The sequence below is a fragment of the Emydura macquarii genome, unplaced genomic scaffold, assembly GCF_026122565.2.
Source record: "Emydura macquarii macquarii isolate MOO-44397 ecotype Brisbane River unplaced genomic scaffold, CSIRO-AGI_Emac_v2 contig_1551, whole genome shotgun sequence".
Taxonomy (NCBI): Eukaryota; Metazoa; Chordata; order Testudines; family Chelidae; genus Emydura; species Emydura macquarii.
The window spans coordinates 3469718-3496378 of NW_027131688.1; the positions used below are offsets into that span (position 1 = coordinate 3469718).

The 26661-nt window shown below is 40.5% G+C and overlaps 1 protein-coding gene across 3 annotated transcripts in view; it reads left to right on the forward strand.

The window, feature by feature from the left end:
- Positions 1-26661, forward strand: part of FANCM (FA complementation group M) — a 128402-nt gene that overhangs the window by 61395 nt on the left and 40346 nt on the right. For all 3 annotated transcript variants that reach the window (XM_067554712.1, XM_067554711.1, XM_067554710.1), the window contains exons 7-11: positions 945-1076; positions 1725-1823; positions 11161-11345; positions 13996-14202; positions 16937-17171. In XM_067554712.1, the coding sequence (XP_067410813.1) occupies positions 945-1076; positions 1725-1823; positions 11161-11345; positions 13996-14202; positions 16937-17171 (858 nt within the window). The remainder of the gene's footprint in view (positions 1-944; positions 1077-1724; positions 1824-11160; positions 11346-13995; positions 14203-16936; positions 17172-26661) is intronic.

Here is a 26661-nt window from a genome sequence, read left to right on the forward strand (position 1 = left end):
AATGATTGAATGCAACTTACAAAATTACCAGATGAGTTATTGGTGATTGCTGTTACTGCTGCCTGTGAGTGAAATTTCATACCAATTTAAAAAAAAAAAAAAAAACTTACAGAAGGCTTCAGATCTTTCAAATGATTAGCAAATAGTGATGTGTACGCTAGCATCTTGTGACATTCATGCTTTGGTATTTTTACAATGTACTGCTTTTATACATGCTTGCTTTGCCCTTTTTTGGTAGTATTGTTGTATTAGTAGATGTGTGCACTGGAGTATGCATTTATTACTTTTCCCAGTTCTTCAGTTTCACTGCTCCCTTAAGCCCTTTCTGCAATGGGAAGTTGATTACTGACGACAATCTCAACTGCAATGGGTTCCTGTGAACCAGTGCTGACAATAGTTCAGCTTTTAGTATAAACAGGACAAACTTTTTTTCTGCACTGTTACGGGAACATTCAAGAAGACTGTAACAACTGCTAAAAATTTGTCCTATTTACCCTAGTAGCTCAACTGTTTTCAGTTCTGGGTTCCCTTGAACGAGTACAGAAACCATCTTCAACAACTGGACAGTTTCCTAGTATAAACTGGATGAAATTAAAGAGACAAAGTGGGTGAGGTAATACCTTGTGTTGGACCAACCTCTGTTGGTGAAAGAGACACGCTTCAGATTTCTTTACTAATATTTTTAAATTTGCCTCAAGAAAGGCTTCAGTTATGTGCATTTAATCCTCATACTTACACTTTAACACTGCCTGAAATAATATTGACTCCCAAATACATAAACATTTTCATAATAAGCTTAGTTGCTTCAGAAAATTCTATTTGTACTTCAGTTAAGGAACTGTGGAATTGATTCTAAATTAAATCTAATGTATATGTAACAAAAACCTAAATCTTTAAAATTACTCAAGAGATTGAACATTAAACCATCTTATCTTTTTATAAAGGCTTGACTCGTGCAAGGAATGAACTTGGCCGGAATGAGGACTTCATGAATCTGTATCAGCAACTTGAAAACATGTTTTCAGACACATCTGTGGCTTCAGCAAATCGAAATCTTCTTTACAACAATAGAACAGGTCAATGTTTACCTTTGAAGTCAGTGTATGTGCTTCCTGAATTTTTTCTAAAAGAGCAGGTTTTTTTCTCAAAAATCAAACCTACCAAACCAATGCTCTGTTTAACATAAAACCTAACTGCTGATGTTTCTGGATGGTCCATGGATGCAAAATAAGTCTGAGATTCAGTCTGATGTGTCTCTTTTTGCTAGTGCATTTTAAGGTTAAGGTTGAACAAAACTGGATGGTAGTTACATTACAGCTTTTATGTGTTCTATTTAAGGAATTCCATCTGCCTTCAAATCAGTGTTGTAGATCTGAAGCTTTGAAGTTCAGTTAGAAATGTACTATTCATTATTGTTACTGTTCTATCTTAATTAGCCTTGCTCAATACTTTTTTAATTTGACCACAACAAAAGTAAAACCCAGGTCTTGAAAAACCTGGGTTTAACAAACATCCACTTCAATAATGAGTTTACTAAGGTTCATGTGCTAGATAATTATTGTAATTAGACTGGAAATGTTGGGAGTTGGTGCTTGTCAGACTTGGAAGAGACAAGAGAGAAGTAGAATAAAGGAAAACAAGGCTCACAGAACCTCTTATATACTTACTCCAAATAAAGACACACAGGTATGTTTTTAAAATGACTGTATTTATTTGGTTTACAGGACCTGAAAATAAAAATAAAATCCTCTACAGTCATCCAAAATTAAAGAAATTAGAAGAAGTAGTAGTAGAACACTTCAAATCCTGGAAGGGATGTACAGGTAAGTGTTAGTCTCCAAAAATGTAATTTTATAGCACTGTCTGAATATGAATCCATAATATTCTTTAAATGGTTTATTTCTTAATTGATTGAAACACTTGGATATTTTGCTAGGTATTTTTATTTTATCCATTTGGAAAAATATCCCTGAAAAAACAAGTTGCCATCATACAGTTAATTAAGTGAAATTCACCTATAGGTTACATTAACCTTAATTTATTATAAATTTTACATAACTCTAACCAAATGTTAAAACAATTAAAATAATTTTTTTAGTTTTATTCCCGGATCGTCATTTGTTCCGGGATTTCATGGCCACAGAATAGGCTGTGGAATCCAGCTCCCTCTTTAGAATTATGTCTCTGAAGCTATGCTTTCATTTAAAAAAAAACCCAAAAACTTATTAATATGGCTGTGCAGCCAACCTTTAAAGAACTGGTGCAATATCATCTTCCTGAGTCAGCAGAGAACCTGGAACAAAGCTCTTGGCTTCTACATAACCAAAGATAAATGTGAAATTTTAAGAATGAGTTGGATTGAAAATAAACAAAATCCGCAGATACTTGATATGTTGTTAATCTGTCTGAATTTTTGTTTCTTTATAGTATTTTTACTTGATTCTCTTTAGTGTGATTTATTTTGTGTTCTTAAAAAGTTTTAAAAAATTAAAATTCATATTTTAATTATCTAAAAGTTTCTTCCTTGGGGAGAAGAATTGGAAGAGCTCTCCCTCTGAAACTTCGGTTCACAGGGAGGAAAAGATGTATCACTCTTCATTATAGAGTTCAAAGATACAACACTTGACACTCTTAATTTGGGATTCTGTGAAAAGCCATAAAATTCACCTCAGATAATCGGTGCATATATTTGTGCTTTTAAGTAATGCAAGATATTTATTTGGTATAATAGTTTAATTGATGCTTAAGAGAAAAGAGCACTTTCAGATAAGGTTAAATGACTCAACTGTATCAAGTTAATTAGGCTTAAAAAGTCTGATTTTAAAAAGTGATTCCAGTCTTAATTTCAGAATTCCTCAGACTTCTTTTTGTAGTCAGTGCTTGCAGCATTGAGAAATTATGAAACTAAAAACAGCCTCTCTGCCCCTTCAGTCCTACTCCATATCTTTTTTATAGTCACTGGCCTCAGGAAGTGAGAGTAGAATGTTTGAAAATAAAACAAGTTTCTTATTGCTGAGACCATTGATTTGAAAAGAACAGTTGGAGGAACCCTAAAATTAAGGACTGAGAGAAGAAACGAATTTAAGGTAGGTCAGCTTGTAGGTATGATTTGGCAAGTTTCTCTCATTTCTCTGGTCACATGAAATCATGTCATATTACATGCATGTGCCATACCGGGTTACAATCCAGACCAGTGGAGGCTGCGTCACCCCTGCCCTGCAATCTTGGGTGCCTTACAATGTCTTGCTGAAGTAGTGCCCTCTGGGCCACTTACAACCTTTCAGCATGTAATCCACACCCTGAGTTTGTGTGTCACTGCAGCACACTTGGTTAGAGCCAGAGTGTAACCCAGCCTTGGTTGTACGGCAGGGTGACCCCAACACACCCCCAGTCTCAGCTTTTGCCCCAGAAATATGTCCTGTACTGCCTCGCCCTCTCCTAGACAGTACACGTATTTTAAGTCCGTTATTCCTTTAAGGGAATAACATGCCATTTTAGTACATGCAAACACTTCAATTTAAACACACTGGATTAGATAAAACAGTAAAACAAGGTTATTAACTACAAGGAAATAGATTTTTAAGTAAGTACAAGTAATGAGGCATAAAAGATATGGTTACAAGAAAAATAGAGATAAAATGTTTACTGTTGCCTAACTTAGCAAACTGTTAGATTTCTTACCACATGCTCCAGTGGATTACTGACCAAACTTTTAGGTCAGGACCCCTTCACCAGAGTCCAGTGCCTGCTTCCTTTTTTTTGTCGGGTGCAGTGAATGCGATAGGGAGAGGCAGAAAAAAAGAGGGGTGCCTTGGGTGTTTGTCCTTTCTTTTTATAGTTTCAGTCCCCCTTTTGAAAACCATTTCCCATTGGACACTGGGAAACAAAGGGTCTATGTGGAAGAATGATCCTTGCTGGCTTTTTCTCACTTGTTTGAGCTTTCTTTGTTTCCGTCCCCGGTTAATTACTCTGTTTCCTGTTAAATGCAAATTAAGGCAAACACATTCTTTTGTCTAGGACAGACCTGTTTGCTGACTTCTGTTTGGGCAGGCTGTGTGTTTGGAACATGTGTCAATAACGTCATACAGGGGAATCGTATAACTTCACATACAAAGTTGTCACACACATTTTACTGGACAATACTGACCAGTCAATTATGAATTTTCAAATGATACTTTATGAGGCATACTTCGTACAAAGTGTGTAGGGATACATTCTGTCACAATGAGTATGTATACATGTCAATTAATATATGGAGGTGTTAACCTTAGCTATGGAGCCATGGCCAAGTTGAATTTTGTACTTAAAGCAGGAGTTTAACCACTTAGTTACATATGAAGAGTACAGTGTATTCTTTCCAAATTTATATAACTACTTCTTCTTTGAGTACAGAATGGATATATATATAGAGAGATCTCTATCTACGTAATGTGCATATACTTATGAGTGTGATGGATTATGTACACGTTATAAATAGGTCCAGAAGAATGTGCTGCAAGTTAACTGGTTAGGGTAGTGGTTTTGATGTAACTTTATGCTGGATTTCCTAGTTGGTGCTCATGGCTTTACTTAAGCAACTTTAATTGTTGTACAATTAAGTATTTATGTTGGAATAAATACATATAGACTGCAAATTCTTCAGGGAAGGGGAGCATGCCCTTTTTAATAGGTCATATGACATCTCACTGTGGGAAAGGGACTGTCTTTCTTAATTTGTAAGATGCAGTGCTCAAGTAATGATACTACAGAAATATTTATTAAGCATAATAGTATTTATGTATGTGTTGCGGTCTTAAAAATTGGGAAGAAATATTTCAGACCAGTATATAGGATCTGTTACATTTTTTGAAATCTCTTTCAACAGGTGTGTAACTGCTTATCTTTATAAATTACTATTTTAATGCACTCGTTGATTTATAGAGCTTTCTAACGTTACAGTATTGAATTTGTGCCAAAGTTACAAAAATAATTTTGTTAGTAAAACACTAATTTTCTCATTTCTTCTTTTACATAAAAAAGCTCCATGCTTTTGGTGTGTACTTAGCAAAATAATACGTAAAATAATGTTTCCAAATAGCCATAGAAGTGAGAGAGTTGTGTTGATAGTCAAGGTTTGAGAGACTGCAGAAATTTTATTGGAGTTATGTTGCTACTTATTATTATTTATTCAATTATAAAGAACTTGTTGTTTTTCATTCTTATATGTCTAGGGCTAGAAAACATTTTACTGAAAATTCTTACAAAGTAAATTGTAGATTTCATTTTCCATATAACCAAATGGAAATAGAGAAGCAGATTTTTTTACAATTCAGTGTGCAACGTTAGCCACCTTCCAGTTTTTTGGAATAGTAGTAGCTGTTTGTAGAGCTAAATAATGTATTTCCTTTTTTAGAAAAATAAAATGGATATGTGTTCTCAGTACCCTGTCAATTATTTTAAATTTCCAAATCCAGTCCAGTTTAATCAACACAGCTCATCTACCAAAGAGCAGCTCATAACTGAATGTTAACACATCCATTCATCTTCTCACCTTTTACTTGCCTTAGTTAAGGGGTGAACAAAATCTTCAGCTCCTTAAGCAGGGCAATATCAAGTAGGAGAAGGAGAGGTTGTTATTTCTGCATACAGCATTAGTGAGACAATTAATGGAATACCGTGTTCAGTTCTTCTGAAGGGGATGTTGAAAAATTGGAAAGAGCTCAGAAGAGAGCTACAAGAATGATTTGAGGTCTGGAAAACTATGGAGAGACTAAAGAAGAACAGTATATTTAGTTTATCCAAGGAAAAGGTTAAGAACTGACTGATCATGGTCTACAAGTACCTATTGGGGAAGAGATTTCTGATAGTAGACAGCTCTTTAATTTAGCAGAAAAAGGCATAACAAATCCAATGGCTAAAGGTAGACAGGCAAGAGAGCCAGTTGGAGGTAGAGTAGGAGGAGTACTGCAATTGACTGAAGAATGGAGAAGAATCTTGAAAAAGGGACACCCCCAGGCACAGAGGCCTGAGAAAAGAGATCCTGCTCAGGAAGAAAGGGGGCAGGGAACAAGGAGTTGGTGCAGAAGGTGGCCAACTGCATCTTCCAAAGGTGGGGAGCTCCCCGAGTGGACCTGTTTGCAACCAGGGAAAACAGGAAATGTCTGCTTCTGCTCTCTCCTGGGGTCGGAGGGTAGCTCCCTGATGGATGTTTTCTTACTCTCGTGTTCAAGGGGTCTCTTGTATGCATTTTCCCCGATACCTCTCATGCAGAGTTCTGGTAAAAGTCAAGAGAGACAAAGCACGAGTCATCCTGATAGCCCCCGAGTGGCCTCGCCAACACTGGTTTGGGATGCTATTGGATCTCTCGGTGGCTCGTCCTTGGTCTCTGCTACTGCATCCAGACTTCATTTCCCAAGACAGGCTGGTTACTTCACCCAGACCTAGCCTCCCTGCATCTGACAGCCTGGCTGCTGCATGGTTGAACAGGGAAGAGCATCCCTGTTCAGCACAGGTGCAGAGAGTGCTGTTAGAAAGTTGGAAGTCCTCCTTCAGGGCGTCTTACATAGCAAAGTGGAAGCGTTTCACCAGCTGGGTGGCCAGGCAGAATGTATCGCTGTCAGAATCTCCTATACAGGTGATTATTTGCTCCATTTGAAGCAGGTAGGCTTAGCCCTTCATCGGTGAAAGTTCACCTGGTTGCAATATCTGCATTCCATCCATCATATAGGGCAGATCGGTTATCTCTCATGACATGACTGCTAGATTCCTTAAAGGGATAGAAAGGCTCTTCCCTCAGATTAGAGAGCCAGTTCCCCAGTGGAACCTGAACCTTGTCCTATCCTGGCTCACTGCTCTGCCGTTTGAGCCATTGGTCTCCTGTTTGCTCTCAACTTGTTCTGGAAGTTGGCTTTTCTAGTAGCAATCACTTCTGCACACAGGGTATTGGAGATGGAGGCCCTAACCTCGGAGTCTCCTTATACAGTGTTCTTCAAGGACAAGGTCCAGCTCCGCCCTCATCCTGCGTTCCTCCCAAAGGTCGTTTCCCATTTTCATGTTCATCAGGACATCTTCCTGCCAATATTCTGCCCTAAACCTCACAGCTCTAACAAAGAGAGGTGCCTGCATTCTCTCGATGTGAGGAGGGCTCTAGCCTTCTACATTCATAGGACCAAACTGTTCCGCCGCTCCATGCCACTCTTCGTAGCAATTGCTGCTAGGATGAAGGGTAAACGGGTGTCTCACAACGAATATCGTCCTGGATTACAGCCTGCATCCACGCCTATTATGAACTAGCCAGAGTCGTGCCTCCAGCATCCCTGTCAGCCCATTCCATAAGGGCCCAGGCGTCTTCAGCAGCTTTCCCGGCGCATGTGCCTATTCAGGATATTTGCTGGGTAGCCACTGCATCGTCCATGCATACCTTCACGTCCCACTATGCCATCATGCAGCAAGCTTGGGATGATGTGGGATTCAGCAGAGTGGTTCTGCAGTCTTCACAGCCATGAACTCCTGCCACCTCCAGAGTTACAGCTGGTGAGTCACCTAAACCAGAATGGACATGAGCAAGCACTCGAAGAAGAAAGAACAGTTACTTACCTCGTACCGGTTGTTCTTCGAGATGTTACTCGTGTCCATGCCACAGCGCAGCCTCATCCCCTCTATTGGAGTTCCATCAAGAAGAGACTGAGAGGGAAGGGGCCGGCAGTGCCATATATGCAAGCGCATACGCGTGCCGCTGCAGAGGGCACTAGAGCTGGCCCTATGGGTACCACTAGGAGAATAACTTTTGGCACTGGTGCATGTGGCACGTGCACACACCTAAATCAGAAAGGACATGAAGAAGAACTCCTCGAAGAACTGCAGTTACGGGGTAAGTGACCGTTCTTTTTTCAAAGAAATCCCAACCCAAATAACTGGCAATGAAATATTTAAGATTCTCGATAAATTCATAGTCGATGAAGGTCTTAACTGACGTGTGTTGGTCTGTGCACTGATGGGGCAGCAGTTGTGACAGGAAAGAACAGTGGGGTTGTAGCACAAGTAAAGAAAGTGACACCAGCAGCAATTTGGACATGCTGCATAATTCATCATGAAGCTTTGGCATCGAAGCAGTTGAGTCCCGAAATATGAGACCCTCAAATCATTATTAAAATAAAACAATATCAAAATGTGCATCTCTTCTCTATAGCTCACTACCCACTTACGATTTTCACCCTTTGGCCCTAGCACTTTCAAAATATTATTGAAAACAAAGTTTATACTTTCTCCAAAATAACAGTTTACCTACACCATTAAAATGGTTAATTTTATAAAATCCTGGGCAGTCACAAATGTTGTTTTTAGCATTCTGTGCGAAGAGATGGACTCTGAACACACTCAGCTTCTGTTTCACACTGAAATCAGGTGGTTGTCATGTGAGAAAGTGTTACAACGCATATTTGAATTGCACGATGAAATCAGAATTTTCCTCCTTTGGAAAACTGAACTATTCTAGATTGTGAATTACTGTGTTAATCCAGAATGTCTCCACTCAACTCCAGAACCCAGCATATCCTGCTGCAACGGACCTAGCCCCTTACTTTTCAAAGCAAATTGTCTGTAGTTGAGATAAGATTTGTGTGTCTGTTGTATGGTTCCTGGTATCCCAGGAAAGAGAACACTGTTCCTTCCTTCTCTGAGTTCAGCCCATTCATGCGACAGGACCTGCTAGAAGCATTGCAAAGTCACCTATTGTGACTGATCCCTTTCTGGCTGGTGAAAGAGTCAGATGCATTTGGGATTCTTCTACTGAAACTGCCAACACCTATTTTGGGGATGGAAATTTACCAGCCACTCTAGAAGATGCCATCATCAGGTCAGCTTTTAAGGAAACAACTGTTCAATGCAATGGACCCCTCCAACTACTCCCCAGTATCTAATCTTCCCTTGGAGAGTTATTAGATTGTTCAAGGGCTGCCTCCATCTTCAGCTGGATACAGTTGATATGCTGGACCTCTCCCAGTAGGCCAGGTCATGAAACAGCAGTAGCATTAATGGAAGATTTCCTATTGGACAAGGATCCTTAAACTTTATCACTAGACTTCGTCTCTGCATGTGATGCAGCCAGACATAGAATCCTGTTGTTCTGTATCAAATATGGTAAAGGTTAGCAGGATCATGCTAAGATGGCTTCAGTATATCCCCTCATTCTGCTCCCAGAGAGCCATGGTTAGGGTTACTTTCACCTGCAGAACACTCACCTGTGGATTCTTACAGGCCTCCATATTCTCCCATATCCTGTTCAGCATCTGTATCAGACAACACTCCGCTTCAAACCAAACAGAGTACCATCCCCCAGCTCTTTGCAGGCCTGAGCTCAGTATATGTCTGAAACTGAATACTGGAAAGAATGAGACAATGCTGATGGAGAGAAATAAGCTCTTTGAAGATCCCACTTAGGTATGAAATAACCAACCTTAAAATTCCCATTAGCTTCGGAACATAGCCATTCTTCTCAGCATGACAAGTTACTGAGAACACATCACCCCAGTACTTCATTCAGTTTTTTGGCTCCATGTTGAATATTGGATCATAGTCAACATTTCAGTATGCAACTTCTATGGCCTCTGGTGTTGGCTGCATTCCATTGGAGCAATGGAACTGTTGACCTCAGAAGTGAAACTTGTTTTTTCAGGAGACTATTTTCTTGTCAACTGGCCTGTGAATCTGGGATTCACTCCTGAAATATGTGAGGAGGGCTACTAACTTCAGGTTCATCAAAGGAGATTGCAAAACATACTTCGTTGACTCTGCCTGCCCAAAATTTCATTGCACACAAACACACCAGGTGCACACAAATAAAAGAAAATAATACAGTTTCTGTTGGTTGAAGTGAGGAGTGAAAGTGAGAGAGAGAGAGAGACGTTTGTGAAATATCTCTGTATTCAATTTTAACATCAGGAGGTACTCAGATACCAGAGAAACAGGTACAACATGGGAACAAGGGTGGATTTTGGCAGCTCTCCAAGAAACAACTGCTACACCCATATACAAGAAGCCATCTCTTCATGCAGTCAGTCTTCCAAGTTATTTCCATGTCTGTGTCTTCTCTTTTCTTTTGGAGGCGGGGTGGGGGGGAGATGTTGGAAGTTTGTGATAAAGTAATTCTTTAATTACCCATAGTCCTACACCATTAAAATGAGTAAAATAAACAATGAATAGCGACAACACAATCTTTCACGTGGTGTGACTGTGTAAAGATAGATGGGGCATGTTATAGCCCTATGGTAGGTAAAGCAGGGCCTTTAGATAGTGGCCCGAAAACTGCTTCTTAGGGGCTTGTCTACGTGGTGAGTTATGTGGCAAGCCAGGGTGTGAATCTACAGTGCTCAGTAACTTGCAGCGTCCTCCAACGTGTTGAAAGTCCCAGAGTGCAGCTTAGCATACTGCTCTGTTACTCATTGAACTGAGAGCTCACCCAGGAAACCAAAGTTGGAGGCTTAGCAATAGCCTTTATAAATTGCTACTAGAATCTATTAGTACCCAGATTTGTCCATCAAGAAAAATATTTATCCTAATTTATACCTTTTCCTGGGCTTCGTGTAGACTTCCTGAGTAAGTCATCCTTACTTCACCTGTCCCGCCTGACTTTTATTATCTCTTTCATTAGGTCATTATCTGTTGGTTCTGAAATTAGATTGCAGACTCTTAGTTGCACAACCATGTCTTAATTTTATTTGGTGTCATCTACTGAGTGCACTTTTGGGCTTTATAAAGCAATACATTATAATAACAAATGATGACTTGGGGACAAGGAGTTCTCAATGCAATTCTCTGTTGTTTCAAATGGGGAATCAAATTCCAGAGCACAGCCAGTGTTTGTTCTGCATGGTATGTTCCACAGAGTGACTATATCCTTTCTGTAGTGAGTGAGGAGGGTTTTCTTTTTTAATAGGTTGGGAAGTTTGTAATTGTCATTTTTCTTAACATTATGTTAATTTGGATGGCTTTGTGCTCCTAGCATAAATGTGATGGGCACATTGTAAATCACAACATTAAATGGAGTACGCTGGGCACAATCTTATCCCTATTGAAGCAATAGGAGTTATGCATGCCCAGTGAAGGGATGGTTTGACCCTGTGTTTATTTATTGTGTATATAAAATACTTTTCTAGCTTATAGATTTATTTTTGTCTTAAACAGATCAAAGCATATCTGAAAGCAAACCCATTGATACCAGAGTTATGATCTTCTCCTCGTTTCGAGACAGTGTCCAAGAAATTGCTGAAATTCTTTCCCAGCACCAGCCAATTGTTAGAGTAATGACCTTCGTTGGCCACTCCACAGGAAAGAGCATGAAGGGCTTTACACAAAAAGAGCAGCTTGAGGTAAAGAGCTAATCAGGCTTGTTTGAGGAGATGGGTATGGGGAATGTGATGTGCTAATATATATTGTATAAAAATGACTGTAGTTGTAAGTTCCATTAGTAAATTTCTGTACTAAATAAAAACAATGAGAGTTCTGTAGCACTTTAAAGATGAACAAATTTCATTTCTGTAGGCATAAGCTTTCCTGGGCTGTAACTCACTTCCTTAGATGTAAGGACTAGAAATCACAAGGCACATATATACATATCCAAGGGAAGTAACAACAATGGGGGGAGGTGGATGAAAGCAAGGTCCATTCAGTAGAGTACTTGAGGCCTATTCACAACCATTGATTAGGAGGTGAGAATGTGTGATCAGAGGCAATTACTTCTTGTAGTGAGAGAACCATTCCAAGTCCCGATTCAGACCCAGTTTGATTGTGTCAAGTTTGCAGATGATTTCAAGCTCAGCCGTTTCTCTTTGAAGTCTGTTTTTGAAGGTTTTTTTTGTAAGACTATAGCAACTTTCAAGTCAGTGACAGTGTGTCCTGGGAGATTGAAGTGCTCTCCGACTGGTTTACGGATGTTATTTTTTATGTCTGATTTGTGTCCATTTATTCTTTTGCGTAGTGACAGTCCAGTTTGGCCAATGTACATGGCAGAGGGGCATTGCTGGCACATGATGGCATATATAACATTGGTAGATGTGCAGATGAATGAGCCCCTTATGGTGTGACTGATGTGGTTAGGACCAGTGATGCTGTCACTAGAATCAATGTGTGGGCAGAGCTGGCAATGGGGTTTGTTGCAGGGATAAGTTCCTGGATTGGCCTTCTTGTAGGGTGCATGGTTGCTGGTGAGTATTTGCTTCAGATTGGGGGGATGTCTGTAAGCAAATATAGGTCTGCCTCCCATAGCCTGAGCGAGAGACGGATCATCTGCTAGGATAGGTTATAGATCCTTAAAGATGTGTTGGAGAGATTTTAACTGGGGACTGTTGGTGATGGCCAGTGGTGTTCTGTTGTTTTCTTTGTTGAGTCTGTCCTGTAGCAGATGACTTCTGGGTACCCGTACTAAATAAACCACTGTGACCCTGGGACCTCTTGATGCCAACTGGAGAGGGGTACATAGGATTTTACAGGGATCCTCTGGATTAGTTATATGCATAACAGTTCACCAAAGCATGGCACGAGGTTTCTGCCAAGACCCCACAGGTGATCATAATCATTGTGAAATGTAGGTATGGATAATATTTAAGGAGTTATGTATCTATATTAAAAATATGTTCTTAAGGTCTCGGAGTTAAGCAAGTCACCAGGAGGTGACATACCTCGCACGTGTTCATTTCAGGCAGGATCTCTCTGTCTAGCCAGGAGTATTACATGTCTCACAATGAATGCCTATTTGTATGCTGAGTCGAAAAATTGCAAAATTTTACGAGAGAGAAAATTTAAAGGAAAAAACTATCAGCAGGGAGTATCCTGTTCATGACTAAGATCAAAGGGCTAGTCTGGTATATTGGGATCCAAAGAAACACACAGGATCCTTCACTGAAGAGACAAACTAGTAGTATGTTTTATGAAAGGAGGATCACAGCCAGCCCTGCTGTAAAACGCTAAAAGGATTTTGGGTGAGCAATACTCTACAACACATGAGAGTGTCTAGTTAATTAAGTCTAGGCTCTAGAATGCATGTTATGATTTTTTTTTTTTATTTGTAACCATTTGATTCCAATACTTCTACTTGCTATTATTTAAATCTCCGTACTATGTTAAATAAACTTCATTTCTATCTAAGTGCTGTGTGTTAAGTGGAGCAAAGACTCTAGGTGAAACTGGTAAGCAATAATGTACTGTTTCTTTGGATGCAGCGGATCTGTGAATACTGCAAATGTCTAGTGGTTCAGGAACTGGACAGTCCAGGGAGACACTTGGAGGATGTGAGAACTGGAGCTAACCTGTAGAGAGACAATGGGGCCTAGAAGGGAGGGCTTGTATTACCCAAGTCCATGGGAATTGGGGAGCTGAGCTCCCGGCATACATAGACATGGCTTCCTCATGCTAAGAGCAAATGGTAGTGAGGTGTCTCTCAGTTCTGGGAAGGATCACATCCACTTGCAAAGTATTTTTCTTTTAAATCATCTTAATTAAAAAGAAAGGTATAAATATAAAAGAGAAAATATTTGCATTTAATTTTGATGAGTGATTTCTTTTAATAAAAATATGCAGTATTTGAAAAAAAGAAATGTATGTGGAAATAATTGAGCACAGTGCTGTTTTCTGTAGTTTTTTGGAATTATAGAAGATGAGTCATACCTTAAAATCTTGACTTAGTGATGTAGCAGAAATACATATTTGTAAAATTGGGAAACTGATTAGTAGGGATATGTTGGTTTTGTGTATCTGGTAGTTGGAGGCTGGACTAGGTATGAAACTTTTGTGATTGTGTATTTAGGGGTAGAATAACATTGTAACACTGACACACACAACATGTTAGGCAGCAGTTTGAAGTGGAAAAATTGATTGTTTTGGAAGGAGGTAGATTGTGCTTCTATAATTTTTAGACAAGCTCAAAAAATTTTAATCACTAGGCTGGAATGCAAAAAAAGAGGCAGAGAATTTACTTAAGACTGTACAGAAGATTTTATTGTATGTGTTTTAATCCATTTATAGGTGGTAAAACGCTTTCGTGAAGGTGGCTATAATACACTAGTCTCTACATGTGTAGGAGAAGAAGGTTTAGATATTGGAGAAGTTGACCTCATCATCTGTTTTGATGCTCAAAAAAGTCCAATTCGTCTTGTGCAGCGAATGGGTCGAACTGGGCGCAAGCGGCGAGGCAGAATTGTTGTCATACTTGCAGAAGGCCGGGAAGAACGAGTAAGTTAAGAATTGTCGTGAGTTCGAACTTCTACCATGTCGTCATTTATTTTCAAAAAACAGTTGCTTGCAGATTGAATAAAATCTTCACGAGTGTGATGAGGGGGGCGAACCCTTTGCATTAATAGTTCAAAAGTCCTGTTCTGGTAAACTGATGCACATAAGGTCATGACTGGCTCAAGGTCACAGAATATTAGTGGCAGAGCTTGCAAATAAAGTCCAGGAATCAGTAGGTTTTGCTGACATCAGTGGGCTTGTGATAAGCACCTTGCAACAGCAGTTCCAAGTATGAGGTCTGAGGAGATCTGCATAAAAGGAAATCTCCTGTGGCAGTTAAATACCTGAGCATCCCATCTCAGCTAAGATTCTCACTCGATACTATTCAACTCCAGGATGTGATGTTTGTATCTGGCAGAGATTTTGGGATGGCAGAGATTTGATTCTCAGACAAGGTATCTTAAGTCCATCCTAAAGAGGGGCCTCTCAGAAGGGGTACACTGTATTTGACAAGAAAAAGATGGGGGGGCCGTATATTGTTTAACTGTCGTAAGTGGATATTTTCAGTTGCCACCTACAAAATCTGCCTGATGACGGTACATGTTTAAAAGCTCCCTGTATCAGGAGGTGCACTAACATGGGCCTTTGCTGAAGCTTTCTTTTGAAGCAGTTGGGTTTCTGTGACCTTCAGGTTATTGCAACGAAAGTTTTGAGGCAGACAGTTCAGATCATAGATTTGTGAGCTTTAAATTCCATTTTAGCACAGGCTAGTCAGAAGAGCTCAAACATGGCTTTTGGAAGGAAGCTAGGAATGGTGGAGTGGGGAATCACATCTCAGGTTTATAGCCAAAGATTTTGGGGTAACGAGTAAGAGGCATGTGAAAGCTCAGCCCGCAGGTACTAACAAGAAAAATTATGTACGATGGTTGTCAGACAGCTCCAGGCTCCAAGAAAACATATCTTCTGAATAAGAAACCCTCAATAGCATACAGAATTTAAATTGTTTGGACATAGTATCAAAACTGGGCATGGCGCTTAAGATAGACCTTGGCTGAAGGAGTTTACAATCCAGGTTAGATGCAATATGACTAGGCTGGCCTGCTAGCAGAATGTTCGTTTACTTACATAGATTTTCCTCCTTAAAAAGTATATTACCTAGCAAAAACTTCTTGCAAACTGTATGAATTGGGAGCTGATTGAGTCAGCATTCTTCACATGTAAGTCATTTCTTAAAATATAATCCAAGTTAGTGACCAGAAGTGGTTGTCAGCTGATGGCCCATCTTGTCTCAGTCAGGTCCTTCTAGAAAATCTAGACTAACTTTGGGGCATGTCCCCTACAGACGCACAGAGGAACATTCGGGGGGAGGAGGCAGGGCCCAGGCCACCCTCCCCGGGGGGACGGGGAGGGAGTGCCATCCACCTCCACTCTGCCCCCTGCTCCGCTCTAGCCCCAGCCCCAACTTTAGCCCTGGCTGCACCCGCAGCTCCAGCCCTGGCCTCAGCCCTGCTCCTAGCTGCAGCTTTGCACCTGGCTGCAGCTGTGGCTCTGGCCCCGGCTTCAGCCCCTGACCGCGGTCCTGTTCCCGGCTCCGGACTGCGGCTCCTGGGGAGGCACAGACAGATTCCATTATGAATAAGGCGGGGCACAACAGAAAAAGTTTGGGGACCACTGTGCTAGACAGATCTCTGCATCAGAGAAGCAGTCACTTATAATTGGCATCTTATTAGACTTCTCCTTTCATGCTTTTAATAAGAAAAAACAAAAGAAATAGTATTGTTGTGTTTTACACAGAAGTTTCATCTTTGTGAAGAAAGGGTAAGTAGTCTATGATAGGTTTACACCCCACCATTTTGCACAACTGGGAAAATTTAAATCACTAAAAATCTTTTTTTTTTTTTTTTTTTTTTTTTTTTTTTAAAGCTTTAAAAACAGAGAGATTCATTGAAATTGAAAAAAAAAAAAAAAAATATATATATATATATATATATATATATATATATATATAAATAAATCATATTTGGCCTAATCATATTGTATCTAACCTGGATTGTAAACTCCTTCAGGCAAGGTCTGTCTCAAGCACCATGCCCAGTTTTGATACTATGTCCAAAAAATTTAAATTCTGTATGCTATTGTTATAGTTACTTACTTGGGGGTTTCTTGTTCAGAAGATATGTTCTCAGACATCTCTGTGCTTTCTTCAGTGCTCTGTATCATGCTCTGAATGGTTTCCATAAATGAATTTGTCAAGCCATCTCTTCACCTCATTAAACTTGCCTACGATAAGTGACTGGGAAGGCAGGGAAGAAGGGAGTGGCTATCTTTTTGTTTTGTGTGTTTTTCCACTGGAACTGTTAGGATGTGGACGTGCTTTTCTGGGTAACCACATCACCTGATTATTGTCATCTATGTCCTTCCTCTCCCTTCCCACTGGTTATCCTCAGATGGGGTCAGATTATGAACCCCTTACTGACACCTTGGTGAACCACTTACACAAATAGTTCCATCGATTCCCTTGTGGCTGTTCATGTGAATAAAGGGTTCACAATCTAGCCTTTGATGTGTCACATCAAATTTGGACTGTATTCTTTTGTTTTTGTAACCTGTTTGGGGACTCAAAAATGCAATACATAACAAAAGTATTGAAAAATACACAAATGTTCAAATGCCCTTTTAATTCTTAGTTATAAGGTGAAACTCTCCAGTAACAAGTGGCTTATCCTCTATTTTACAGACTTACAATCAAAGCCAGTCCAACAAAAAGAGCATTTACAAAGCAATTTCAGACAACAAAATGCTTCACTTGTACCAGCAAAGCCCTCGTATGATTCCTGAAGGCATAAACCCAAAGTTGCACAAAATGTTTATCACTCCTGCAATATATGAACCAAATAATTCAAGATCACTTTCCAAAGACAGAAGATCTAGTTCCCTCCAGCATAAATCCACTCTCTTTTCCATGGGCACAAGTAAGATTATAATTTTTTTTATATGTATTGTGTAAACCGATGTCTTGACTGCATTGTAGTACTGAAACACACGGAAAACTATTCATAAGTGTTATAGGCCTTTAGTAAAAGTATTATTGCTCTTACTTGTAATTTTTCAGATCCAATAGATGAGACCACTTGTTTAAATACAAGTTCCAGTTCTTTCAACATCCTTGAATCGTAGTTATTCTCTTAATGTGTATAGTTTGAATCAGTTGTCTCACTTCTTGACACAACTTCCCAAGTGTTTGCTGGGTCTTAAACAAATGGCATTACATCAAAACGTTTTTGCATCTTTATCAGGCTCTGTAACTTAGGCAGAAATAGTTTTTTTGATTAATTTTAATAATATTAGAAAAACAGCTTAAAATTCACCACATATTTTAGCAGCTAGCTATATATGGAATGCTGTCTGTACAGAGGTTTTGTTTCAGTCTGAAAAATAGCAGGGGCTGAGAGTTGACTCATTGGGATCTTAGATACTTAGGCTACGTCTACACTGACGGCGACAAATTCACTGCCGTCAGATCGATTTATCCAGCTCAATTGAGCAGCAGTGAAGACACACTCGACCCGGAAGTCGATCTAATGAAACCATCTCCCCAAAAAGCATAGTGCTGTGTCGATGGGTACGCATTTTCTGTTAGTGCAGCGCAGTGGAGATGGCATGTTAAACAGAAGTTACGAAGTTGACGGGAGTTACGCGAACAGTGTAGACAAGGCCATAGACTCCTAGGTCAGAAGGGACCATTGTGATCATGTAATCTGACCTCCTGTTTTACACAGGCCATAGAATTTTCCTAAAATAATTCCTAGAGCAGATCTTTTTCAGAAAATTATTTAATAATTGTCAGTGATGGAGAATCTATCTTGGTAAATTGTTCAAATACTTAATTACTGTCATCATTAAAAAATCGATGCCTCATTTCCAGTCTAGTGTCAAGGTACAGCCATTGGGTCATGTTATGCCTTTCTGTGCTTAAACGGAAAAACCCATTATTAAATATTGGTTCTCCATATAGATACTGAGGTTACGACTACACTGACGGCGGCAAAGTTGCTGCCATCAGATCAATTTCTCTGGATCAACTAAGCGGTCAGTGAAGACCCGCTCAGTCAATCCAGAAATCAACATATTAAGACCACCTTCGCAAGTGGCGTAACGCTGCGTCGATGGGAACGCGGTTCCTGTCGGCGCAGTGCAGTGAAGACAGCGTGCAGAAGAGGAGCCCAGAAGTCGACAGGAGTTATGCAAGTTTTTTGCGTAGCTTGCATAACTCCCATCAACTGCCACTGAATCCCGGAGGTAAGTGTAGACAGGGTCTTAGATCTTTTGGCCATTCCTCATTCTCCTGTTAGTTAAGAGGAGGGAGACCCTCAGAACAGATAGAAGGTTCTCTGGTTACTCTTCACATAGTAGAAAAGGTAAAGTTGTGATCAGCTCCTCAGCTTGTGTCCAGGCACCTGCTTGTTCTTCTTCTCCTAAAGGTTTTTGTAGAACACATAATCTAGTCCCTTCCCTTCTTCTCCCCTCCCTCCAGTAGTTGATAATTCATCTCTGAAAGCAGCTTGGCTCATTCCAGTAGCATACAACTTAAAGGAAAATGTCAGTGAATTCTAGTACTGCATTACAGGACAACTGAAAATTTTACATAAACAGAATATGTCTTGAAATCCCTCCTAATCCCTTTCCTCAAAGAAAGATGAAGCTTTCAGATTTACTGGGGGTAGACACCGAGATCAAGGAATTCTCCAGATACTTTAACATGGACATTTTTCTCTGAGCTTTTGGCAGACCCTCCATCTTGACTTTGATTCAATTCCTTATTTAAAGATACATAGTTCTATTTATGTATTTTATGTGTGTTTCACTGTTGAGAAAATCCAGTGCCATCATAATAAGCACGTTAAAGCATGATAAAATCCCCTTAAACTACCTGTGACTCATTGTGTGTAGGAGACATGTTTATGCCTTTGAAGCGCTGAACAGAATGTGTTAGCTATGGTGCCAAACAAACTAATATCTCTAGATGTTGTACACAACAATCTAAATTATAAATCCAATAAAATGTTTAATTATTTCCATTAATTTAGTCACTACAGTATTTTGAAATGCATTTTCATATTTTTTTACTTAGAATCTTGCTTGTAATTTCAAATACTCTACTCTTCTGCATTCATATACTGAACTTGAGTTCAGTTAAGTCTGATCTGTGACTTTGTATTAAAATAACATACTTGTCTCACATGCATCTTTTTCTGAATCCAATTTGGCTGAATATTTTAATTAAATAATATTTTAAGAGAGCTGATGCATTTTCCATAGTAAAACATCTTATGTCTTTTGTTACAAATGAATCCTTTAATTTGGGGTTTTAAAAAGCTGAAAAGGTATTAGTCATTGTTTGCCATCTTTTGGATTCAAAGCCATATTTTATAAATAAATGTTTATATGTACTTGTCCCAACCTGCACCCCCATTCTGCTCCATTTTAGTACAGCGCTGCTCGTTGTGAAATCTCACTGTGTCGTCAGAATGCCTGGCACACTTCTTATTCATATGAGATGAGTGTATTTTCTGGTGAGTGGAACAGTATCTAATATTATTTTAAACCAGAGACCCTACTTACCTGAGTAATCAGTTGAAGGGGCTGTTTTTTAGATGTAGTGTCCTTTGTAATGGCCTTCTGTCCTGTGGAATGTTTGACCATTGCCAACAATCAGACTTGTGAAGTTCTAGCGTCCTCACCTCCCTCCAGTAGCCTGAGTGCTATCTGATATCTGGCTCAGATGTTAAGGACCCGAGGGTGCTGAGGGAGTTGGGTTGATGTGATTTCAGAGCCATTGGCTATTATCTTTGAAAGTTCATGGCAATTGGGGGAGGTCCATGATGACTGGGAAAAAAGCAAACATAGTGCCCATTTTCAAGAAAGGGAGGAAAGAGGATCCAGGGAACTACAGACCAGTCAGCCTCACCTCAATCCCTGGAAAAATCATGGAGCAGGTCCTCAAGGAATCCATTTTAAGGCACTTGGAAGAGAGGAAGGTGATCAGGAACAGTCAACATGGATTCACCAAGGGAAAGTCATGCCTGACCAACCTGATTGCTTTGTATGAAGAGGTGACTGGCTCTGTGGATGTGGGGAAAGCAGTGGACATGATATACTTTATGAAAGCTTTAGGACTTTAGGAAAGCTTTTGATACGGTCTCTCACAGTATTCTTATCAGCAAGTTAAAGAAATATGGGTTTGGATGAATGGACTATAAAATGGATAGAGAACTGGCTAGAGCATAGGGCTCAACGAGTAGTGATCAATGGCTCCATGTCTAGCTGGCAGCTGGTCACAAGCGGAGTGCCCCAGGGTTCAGTCCTGAGTCTGGTTTTGTTTAACATCTTCCTTAATGATCTGGAGGATGGGATAGATTGCACCCTCAGCAAGTTTGCAAATGACACTAAGCTTTGGGGAGTGGTAAATACCCTGGAAGGTAGGGATAGGATACAGAAGGACCTAAACAAACTGGAGGATTGGGCCAATAGAAATCTGATGAGGTTCAACAAGGATAAGTGCAGAGTCCTGTACTTAGGATGGAAGAATCCCATGCACAGCTACAGACTGGGGACCGACGAGCTAGGCAGCAGTTCTGCAGAAAAAGATCTGGGGATAACAGTGGATAAGAAGCTGGATATGAGTCATCAGTGTGCCCTGGTTGCCAAGAAGGCTAACGGCATATTGGGCTGCATTAGTAGGAGCATTGCCAGCAGATCGTGGGAGGTGATTATTCCCCTCTATTTGGCATTGGTGCGGCTGCATTTGGAGTATTGTGTCCAGTTTTGGGTTCCCCACTACAAAAAGGATGTGGACAAGTTGGAGAGAGTCCAGCAGAGGGCAACAAAAATGATTAGGGGGCTGGAGCACATGACTTTTGAGAAGAGGCTGAGGGAACTAGGCTTGTTTAGTCTGCAGAAGAGAAAAATGAGGGGGGATTTGATAGCAGCCTTTAATACCTGAAAGGGGGTTCCAGGGAGGATGGAGCTAGGCTGTTCTCAGTGCTGGCAGATGACAGAACAAGGAGCAATGCTCTCAAGTTGCACTGTGGGAGGTCTAGGTTGGATATTAGGAAAATGTTTTTCACTAGGAGGGTGGTGAAGTGCTGGAATGGGTTACCTAGGGAGGTGGTGGAATCTCCATCTTTAGAGGTTTTTAAGCTGCATCTTGACAAAACCCTCGCTGGGATTATTAAACTGAGGTTAGTCCTGCTTTGAGCAGGGGGTTGGACTAGATGACCTCCTGAGGTCCCTTCCAACTCTATGATTCCATGATTTTACTCAAGAATAATGCTTACTCTCAAGGGTCAGGGGAAGGAATAGGTGCTCAGAAGGTAGCATGGTCATTATGCTGTTTTCTGCTGGCCCTTGCTGCACCTCTTTTCTTGATGCATTCTTTTCTCCCCTGGGAGGATGAAGATCCATTGAGTTCATGAGTCCTGGTTAGGTACTTGAGAGGTACCTGGTCTAAATGGATCCTAAAACTGCTGCTGTCCTGCTTCAGAAGTAAGCATCTGGGAAAGAGGCATGTAGCTGCTTCAACTCAGTAGGGTTAATTTCTCCATGGGTTGGTTTCTTAACCAGCCTTTGGGAAGGCCTGCAAGGAAGGGGACTTGGTAAGACTTCCAAACTCTCTTGCAGACTATGCTCCCTCTAGCTCCATCTTGTTTCTATCCTATTGCCTGTGCTGGACTCTGGTGTCACTTGGTAGAACATGTGTCATTAGCCACTTTCCTCTCCTTCAGTAGCAGCAGCTGCCTGCAAGTTCCATTCTTGCCGAAAGCCCTCCTCTCATAAGTTTACCTCTGAAGCCTTGTGTACATTGGGAATTTGCCAGTCTTCCAGCAGCTGATGGTCAACCAGCATGGTACTGCACTGTTGGAGCTTGCCTGTTTGAGATAGCATGAGGACTTGGAGAAGGAGAGATGCTTTGTTTCCAGCTGGTTCCTCACAGCAATTAGAAATATCAGGGCTCAGAAGGAAGGGTCAGAGTTATTCAGCACACCAGAAGAAGAGGAAGAGGGAAATCGCTTTCCTGGTAAGACCAGTCAATTCCACACCAAGGATTTTGAGTTTTTTTCCTTTGTGTTGGATCCTTCACATTCTTCTGTGAGTGTAGGATTTCTTGTTGTATCTGCTCTCCCTGTTGACCTGGATACTGAGAAGATTAAAAGCTCATGGAAGGGTTTAGAGGTTAAAACTGATCTACACAAATTGCAGATGCTCCTGTTGTGACTCATAAGCTAGTCTCTGTAAGATTGACCCAGCCATTCTATTTAATCAGAGTACTTACACTGCCTCCATCGCTGTGCTTTCTCACTAACATGGTCACTGCCGTGGGCTACCCTTTTCCAAAATTCCCTTTTAAAAAAAAAAAAAAAAAAACACCTTAAAAATATTAATGAACTGTTGATTTCCTATCCTGGCTTTTTAATGTGAATTGTGTTGGATCAGAGAGTGCTGCTTCTGAGCCTGCTCTGGGATTCAGAAGCCTAACTGGTAAAGTCCCCTCAACTTTCCATTGAAATAAAATAGAAAATGCTGATGCAGTAAAGTCTTTCTATACTTGTCACTGTAGGATTTTTATGTGACCAAAGAGTATGGAGTAAACTAAAATGTCTAAATATCGTATTACTTAAAGGCTGGTTACTACTCTGCTGGAAAACTTATTTATTATATGCAAAATAATTTGTTGCGAATGGATGAAAATACTAGGCAAACAACATTTCACTGCTTGGCTTAACACCAGGTCTTCTAACCTTCTGTTCAGAGCACATCTGGTTGGTACAGTGTTATCAGCCAGTGCTTTCACCTGGGAGCCTGGTGTTGCTAACAGTGGTACAGCTGAACTGATGTTAATAATGGGAAATATTTTTAAACTGAGCCTGCTGTAGAGAGGCCTGTAATTTCGGATTGTTTAATTTCTTACATGACCTTGGTGGCCACATTGCAGGGCGTTGCAGATCAAATGTCTCAGCCATCTGGACTGTCGTCCTGGTCTGCCCCTGCTCTTTTACAGCTGTTAGTTTTGATACACAATTTGGCAGCATTTTTCTTCATTGATGCTGAGGAAAAAAATCATACAGGTGTAGAAAGCTATTTTCTTGTTGTTGTTGGTTGAGGAGCCAAAAAAAGTAGCTATTGAGAGGATATTAAAAGGATTTAGCAGGGAGCTCATTGAAACACTGCTTAGCTGCTCTGCTACGTCACATGATCTCCCTACGCATTCAGTTTGAAGACAAAAGCATGCTGACCTGTGATATTACACTATTGTTCAAGGGGGTCACAAAAACTCAGTAAAACTTGACTTCAGGAATTATGCCTGACTGTTTGCCTTTTAAAAGCAAATGTAAAAAGGCTCCAGGAGTCCTTCTGATTGTTATGCTACTTCCTGACAGCATGCTTGAAGGGTTTGGAGATTTTGTAGTATGCACACATTCAGAGCTGGGCGGCCATCTGGCAATACCATACCATGCCACCCTTACTTCTATACTGCTGCTGGTGATGGTGCTGCCTTGAGAGCTGGGCACCTGGCCAGAAGCTGTTGCTCTCTGCTCCAGAGCGGGTGGCCAGAGAGCAGTGGCTGCTGGCTGGGCACCCAGGGAGGATGTCGTAAAATACTAAAGACACAAAGAAGGGGGACGCGATCAAATAAGTTTGAGAACCACTGGTCTAAGACAGATGGGTTTCCAGCCTCCTTTTGAAAACCTCCAGTGAAGCAGCTTCCACGACCTACATCGGCAGTCTGTTCTACTGTCCTTATAACTGGGAAGTTTTTCCTGAGATGTAATCTAAATCTGCTGTGTTGTTGTTTGAACCCATTGCCTCTTGTCCTGTCTTTAGTCCTTTTGTTGATGGATTCTGAATCCATATGTAGGGAGTTTCCAGTTACCAGATCCAGCCATAGCCTATCTGATACCGATGGGTCTCCTCTTTTGGGAGGAGTGTAACAATTTCTGTAAAAGAGCAGTCCCTCTCCTGTGTGGTGATTCATACAGTCACAGAGGCTCACAATACAACCACTCAAATATTACAGTACAACATGGAATGCGGATATTACAAATAAGATTAATGCATGCAGCAACAGACAAGCAGTGCATAGAATCCAAATGTTAAACGCTTTCTTATAATTCTAATCCCTGTTTTATCAGTGTTAACCCCCCAGTGAGCCAGACAGATTCCTCCAAGTCAGTGTCCAGTTGGGACATGGGGACCTTGGCATGGTCTGGCACCTGGCCTGCCAGTGTCACATCTTGTTTCTCAGAATCTTTTTCACTGATTTAAGAAGTTACGGTGACAGTTTGAAAAGAAACTCTCATCACAGTCCTCCGACAGAGGTTGTCTTCAACAAAAGCCTTGTGGATAGATGTATAAAAGTGGGGAAAATAGGATAGGGGAATCTTGGGAGTTCTGAGGTTTAAGTGGATCCTGAAGGAAGCGAGGAATTAGTGTGTATGTTTAACCTATACTATTCCATTTTTGTTTTTAGGGGGTTGGCTTCTGCTTAATATCCGAAAGCAATGCTTAGACATGTTATGGATATCAAATAGCTAGGCTAATAAACAGCAAGGAGAGGCCCTAATTCAGTTTTATTTCCTTAATTTATGTAGAAAATGAAAAGTTTTAGGCGCATAGAGCCTGTATTTCCCCATAGCTTTAGGGGTTTAGATATTGAGATGCATTCTGAACAATTGAATTCTTAGTGGACAATATCTTAACAGTAGGAAGGAGTCTGAAACACGAGGTATGCCCTCAGTTTGGGTGGAGCAGTCATTTCTAAGGTAGTAATGCCACTGTGAAAAGCACAAACAGTAGTGTCATTCCAGGAATGCTCTGGAGGCTTCCTTGTTCAGATATGTGTATACACATGTATACAATGTATGCACCTATTGATGGGTGATCACATTTCTGCCATGAGTGAGATTTTATTATTGCAAACAAAAAAGCAGGAACATCATCCATGTACTTGTTTCTGAGGCTCAAGTCTTGTCCATCATTGCATTATTGTTTCAGGAAGTGACAAAGCCAGTGCCCAAGAGATCCTCCTCCTCTTCCACATGTTCTCACTGTTCTTTAAAGTTAGTGACATCTTGAAGGTAACACACCTGCAGTATTTTCTTTCCTGTGCTCTGTCTCATCTGTTTGCTTCAGCAGGTGAGCAGGGAGGCTTAACTCTTCTGTGGCAGTAAATAGCTCATTTTGGGCTTAATTTTTGTTCACTGTGTGTCTGAGTGGAAGTGAATGCCAGCCTCTGTTTCTTTACCAAAATCTGGTAGAATCTTCAGTGCATCTGGTCATTGGGAAGGGAAACCCTGGCAGAAAATGCTCTCCAGACTGACCATAGACTCAAGATCCCACTACAGGTGTCTGAAAGCTCCTTGGAATAGGTGCTGCTGTTGCAGATGTAGATGCCAATTTCTTGGGAAAAGAAATATCTGGAGTGTTGTGGTGTCTCTCAAATGGAGCCAGAAGTTTCTTTTTAAGGTACTGTCATTTTTGAGGTGGTCAACCTTGAGCCCTTCTCTGTTCATAAAGTATATCTTTTACTACCTGTCTCCATCTCCCCGAAAATTGCTAAATATTTAGCTTGTCCATTTAGTTTCTTGAAACTGTAACAGGATTTAATGACACTTGAGTTTGCTTTCTAAATCCTTTGTTTACAACTACAGACAATTTCCCTTTTTGTGGATTTTTGGAAACAAAGCTACTACAAGAGAGGCAAAACTAATTCCTAATACGTAAACAAAGCGGAACTGTTTCTCTGTGCTATTTAGGTCATGCCTTCTTTAAAGCCAATCTTTGCTTGTGCTACTTAGTGCTTCTGCTTCTCTCCTCCTACCACTGAATTTTGGTGCATGGTACAATTATGTAATGGCTTGTAATGTAGCAAAGTAATAAACAGCTTTCTTCTGGCACTAAGTGTCTTTAAGAAACGATCTTGATTAATCTTAATCAGTTTAGAGGTGAAGTAAGTTTAGTGTCAGGCAATGGGATGAATGGTTGAGTATTTTAAAAACATAAAATGCTGAGAAACTTAAACTTCTACATAATCTAGCTGCCTCTTTACATAGATGCTTTATGCAGGGAATATATTTAATCTTTGCTCCAAAGGCTGCACTGGCTCCTATTGGGTTTAGGGAGGAAATTGGAAGGTTTAAAAAAAAAAATCTGTTTAAAACAAGTAGGTTTGGGCCCTGGATATTGCAGATTTTTTGTGTTATCCCTTTAAATTCGATACCAGTGGGATCACTCGAGTGGATGATTCCTCATACTATATGACTGGAAACAGGGTGTTGTCATTGGAAGACCCTCCAAGCCTGGAATTTGCTTCCTGTGTTTGGTCCAATTTCCTTTCTCCAAGTCTAATGTCACGACAAGACTCGTTTTCCCATAGAGTTGAGGTGGGAGGATTTTGTTCTTGGG